Genomic DNA, 5,000 nt, shown 5'->3' with positions numbered 1-5,000 from the left:
TCATTCAAACAGCTGATTCATTCTGAAATGAAGCTATTTTGCAGTCTTTATAAATGACTCATTGAATCATTGACTCACTCGATTCATTCAAACATGCAGCTTGATTCAGTAATGTTTACTGTGCTTCAGGTCGCTGGTAAGATGGATGAGAATCGTTTTGTGGCCGTGACGAGCTCGAACGCAGCTAAGATCTATAATCTGTATCCGCGGAAGGGCCGCATTGTCCCCGGAGCCGATGCTGATGTGGTGGTGTGGGACCCGGACGCCAGCCGGTACTGGACGCTTTACTGGATTTACTTTGGGAGATAAAGCTTTTCTTCATCTGGACTGAGAAAATCTGGTGTAGGATTTACTTTGAAACAATTTTCACTCAAATAATTACAAAGAAATGGCAAGTAACAGATTGAGTTAATGTTAATTTTGGAAGTAGAAAACACTGAAATAGTATTTTCTCCAATAATCTATTTATTAATAAATATATATATATATTTATTTCTGTGATGCTCCGCTGTATTTTCAGCATCATTCCTCCAGTCTTCAGTGTCACATGATCTTCAGAAATCATGAAAATATGATGATTTACTGCTCAAGAAACAGTTCTGATTATTATCAGTGCTGAACACAGTTGTGCTGCTCAATATTTTTGTGAAAACAGTCATTTTAATTCTCAGAGTTCACAGTGGAATAGAAACTTCAAAAGAACAGCATTTATTACAAAAATAATTCTTTTGTAACATTATAAATGTCTTAAATGCAACTTTTCATCAATTTAATGCATCTTTAATTAACAAACGTTTCAATTTCTTTGAAAAAATCATACTGACTGATCCCAAACTTTTGAATGGGGTTATAAATTTAATAAATAAAGAAGACTTTCTAAACATTATTATTTTTATATTTCCTGTTTTCAATTTAATTTTAAACTAAAACAAATGTGGTTTTTGTAGTTGTCGTTATTTATTTTCTTTATATGTATATAGTTTTTAATTTGATTTTAAGTATAGAGAAGTGTCAGTTGACCGTAATAACCGTGACTCGCACTCGTGTCCGTGTGGCTGCAGGACGATCTCGGCAAGCTCTCAGGTTCAGGGCGGAGACTTTAACCTGTACGAGGGCCAGCGCTGTCACGGCGTCCCGCTGGTGACCATCAGCCGCGGTCGTGTGGTGTGTGAGAACGGCGTGTTCACCTGCGCTCAGGGCTCTGGGAGGTTCTACCCCATGCGATCCTTCCCAGATTTCCTCTACAAGAAGATGGTCCAGAGAGAGAAGGTACCGCTGTCTGAATATAAATCTCTATCACAAGTGTTAAAAATCAGTGTTCGGGGTAACGCATTACAAGTAACGCAAGTTACGTAACCAGATGTTTTTTTTCAAGTAATTTGTAAAGTATTAAAATGTATAAAAAATTAAAAATGGATAAAAAATGTAACACATTACAAGTAACGCTAATTATGTAATAAGATTACTTTTTTAAGTAACTAGTAAAGGAACGCTAGTTAAGTAATCTTTTTTAAGTAACAAGTTACACAAAGCATTAAAATGTTACGCATTACAAGTAACGCTAGTTACATAATCAGATTACTTTTTTCCAGTAACAAGTAAGGTAAAGCATTACAAATTTTATGCATAACAAGTAACTTATTTTATGTAATCAGACAACTTTTTTAGGGAGTACCGCAATATTATTATGCATTATTTCAAAAAGTATCTTTCCACAACACTGGTCATGATGATGCTAGCGCTGTCGTGATCCACAGACCCAGAAGCTTCGCGCTGTGGATCGAGCGCCGTATTCGGGCGACGTCGCCGCCGTGACCAACTCTATCAGGAAGGAATCCGCCGCTCCGGAGGGCGATGTTCCCATGCGGGCGTCCACACGTCACACAGGCGTACGAGACCTCCACGAGTCCAGCTTCAGCCTGTCAGGTGCGTGCCTGAGATTTACATCGCAGATACATGTTTGCACTTGCATTTAAGTTTTACAAAAAAAATACAAAAATTAGACAATAGTATGTAATAGAATAGTAATAGTAATAGAATAGTATGTAATGTGGTGACCCTGAATAGTCAAAGATTCAATGCTTCAATAGGAGGAGCCTGATTCGACTCCCAATCTAAAGTCAAATATTCGCGGGTCCTTATTGTTTATGCCATTTTGACTTTATGGGGGAACTCGAATGTCTGATTTCACATAGAAATACCTGTTTTCTCCCAATAAATTAATATACAGGCTATTAAGATAAATTTCAGTTACAATAATCCGTGACCGACAGGGGAGCATCCTGGCAGGGATTTCAAACTTTAACAAGACTCTTAAAGACCATTTAAGATTAGATACCTGTACAGAATAAGCTTCTTCTTTTTGTTATTTTTTTTTTTTTAAGAAAACCTGTGATTTTTTTCTGTCTGATTGGATGCAGTAAAAGCAGTATACATCTGCTCATGTTTGCGTTTCCTTCTGTCTCTGGTCATTAGTCTGAGCCTGAAACCAGGATTAGAAATAAAATAGTCATATAGTCATAGTTGTAATCAGGCTGAGATTCAGACAGGAATCATGTGCTTTTGTGCAGTTTTTCATTTCATTTATTCAGCTTTCAGATGATGCATACATCTCAATTTCGAAAAATTGACACTTGTGTAAACAAAAACTTTTATTTAAAAGTCGTGATTAATCATTTGACAGCACTAGATCCAGTGGTGTGCTGAGGATTGTGGGATTGCGTTCTTTACAGGAGCTCAAGTGGACGATCACATTCCCAAGAGATCCTCGGCCAGAATTCTGGCTCCACCTGGTGGACGCTCCAGTGGCATCTGGTAACCGTGGAAACCGCAGAACCGTCTCCACGGCGACCGCATCATGTCCCCCTGTGATTGAAACTATTAAATGTTGAGCTGTAATCGAAGAACTGGAGCGAATCGCAGTCAGCGTCGCATCTAAAGTGCCAATCAAACTGTGCCAAGAGGGTCTGGCTGCAGGCTTGCACGTGCACTCTCAGACACTCGCACTTCCGCTAGTGACGTCACTTGCAGTCTTTATTTTTTATTTAATTGATTTTTTTTTTTACTTTTTGTTTGAATCTCCCAACATTTTATAACAGTAGCCAGGTTGTAATTTAGTTTCTTTTTTCTTGTCTTCACCACCTGGCTACTGTTGGAAAATGTTGAGAGATTCCAACAAAAAGTTATAAATAAATAGAACAAAATAAAAATAAAGACTGCAAGTGACGTCGCTAGCGGAAGCACAAGTGTCTGAGAGTGCAAGTCTGCAGCCAGACCCTTCTCAACTGTGCTGCATGACCATAAAACCACCCAGAAACCATTATACACTCGCATCTCCTTCTCCCAAACTGTTTCGGGCCCTGTTGACTTCCATAGTGTTTTAAGTGAAAAATATGTTACATTATGAAAACATAACTGAATGCATTTTCGTCTTGGTTATGTAAATGTTAAAGAAAACGTTAGTATTACATTTTATTATAAGATATTTCAGACATCATGGTAATGTTACTGTGGAGTGTTCCCTGAAGCAAGTAACATTTAGAAAACATTAGACTAATGCCCGACTAAAACGTTTCAGAAAAACATCCCATTAACAATGTATAAATACATGTTTTGAGAGCATGATTAAAGACCAGATCAGTGAACAAACGGTCTATTAATGTTACTGGAGAGAATGTATTCAGGATTTTCTATGGAAGTCAATGGGTGCCGTCAACTGTTTGGTTCATTAGAAAAAAAAACACTCATACTGGTTTTAAACGACATGACGGAGAGTAAACGATTTTAATATTTAATTCTTCTCCAGATCACTGTAAGTTGTAGTTCATGATTTTGCCAAAAGAGCTAAGTGTTAAAAGTGACTGCATTATTTAAGTATAAATGTTTTTTGAATCTAGAATAACGGTTTTTGTGCTGAGAATCACGTCACAGATCCATCTGCCCTCATTTAGAGATGCAGCTCAGCCAAAGATGAACATTAGCTGAAAATGTGCCCATCCCAGATCAGTTTGTGACGGCACCCATTCACTGCAGAGCATCCTTTGATGAGACACTGATGCAATGCTACATTTCTCCAGACCTGATGAAGACACACACTCATCCTGATCTGGGATGAAGTGAGGATGAGCAGATTATCAGCACATGTGGATCTCTGTCTGAACTCTTTGACTCTCTCGTGCACACACTGATGTTAGTGTTTGTGTTTACAGTGATGAATAGACTGTCTGTATTTACACATGAATATTTATAGAGCTGTATGTTGTTAGTTTTGATGTAATGAAGTATCTAGAGCTTCAGTGAGTCTCTGGTTCTGCTCACAGTCACAGATTCGACCGGATGAGGATCTGTGAAACCAGACCCCGTCACAGATTTATAAAGCTCTTCCATGTGTTGATCAGTCTGTTATTCGTGTGATCAGTCGGAGCTAGGGCTGTTCTTATTGGTGCTGTTTTTTAAATTAAGAGTTTTCATTGCTGATCTCAGTGGAAATGGTTTAGGTGTTTGTTTTTTTATTTTTCTTGTCTTTTCAGAAAAAGCACTTTGTGAAGTGGTTTGTAATTTTGTGGCATGTGATTTGTTCCTCGCAGTTGGTGCTGAGAGTAAAGGCTTGTTTCTTTTTAATCAAGTGGATAAGTGCAAAAATAAATGAATAAATAAATAAATAAATAATCCCTTAAGAAACTGTTGTTTTATTGTATTTGATTGTGTTTCATAAACAGCAACAACAGCATTTATTCATCTATATTTATTAAGAAGTCAAGCCAAAACGAATGTAAATAATTTAGAGAAATTTAGTATGAACATGTATTTATTTTCAAATATTGAAAAAAAAAAAAAAAGTATGTCATTTTTATTATTGTTCTGGCAGATATGATAATGTTCTGATTTGAGGTTTTAATTTCTAAATATTAAAATAATTGTAGTCTTTAATATTTCAGATGTATTTATTATTATTAACCCGCAGTATTAAGCATCATTCAGACACTATTATATTTATTATT

General features: G+C 36.8%; 1 protein-coding gene across 1 annotated transcript in view; it reads left to right on the top strand.

Moving 5' to 3' along the window:
* dpysl5b (dihydropyrimidinase like 5b) overlaps positions 1-4,680 on the top strand; it is an 11,683-nt gene extending 7,003 nt beyond the window's left edge. Inside the window, exons 10-13 of the mRNA XM_052554059.1 lie at positions 130-272; positions 1,062-1,269; positions 1,758-1,926; positions 2,733-4,680. Of these exons, the coding sequence (XP_052410019.1) occupies positions 130-272; positions 1,062-1,269; positions 1,758-1,926; positions 2,733-2,818 (606 nt within the window). The 3' untranslated portion in view covers positions 2,819-4,680. The remainder of the gene's footprint in view (positions 1-129; positions 273-1,061; positions 1,270-1,757; positions 1,927-2,732) is intronic.
* Positions 4,681-5,000: the final 320 nt, after the last annotated feature.

The sequence above is a fragment of the Carassius gibelio genome, chromosome B4, assembly GCF_023724105.1.
Source record: "Carassius gibelio isolate Cgi1373 ecotype wild population from Czech Republic chromosome B4, carGib1.2-hapl.c, whole genome shotgun sequence".
Lineage (NCBI taxonomy): Eukaryota > Metazoa > Chordata > Actinopteri > Cypriniformes > Cyprinidae > Carassius > Carassius gibelio.
Note: the sequence above shows the minus strand (reverse complement) of the source record. Positions and strands in the feature narration are given on the sequence as shown.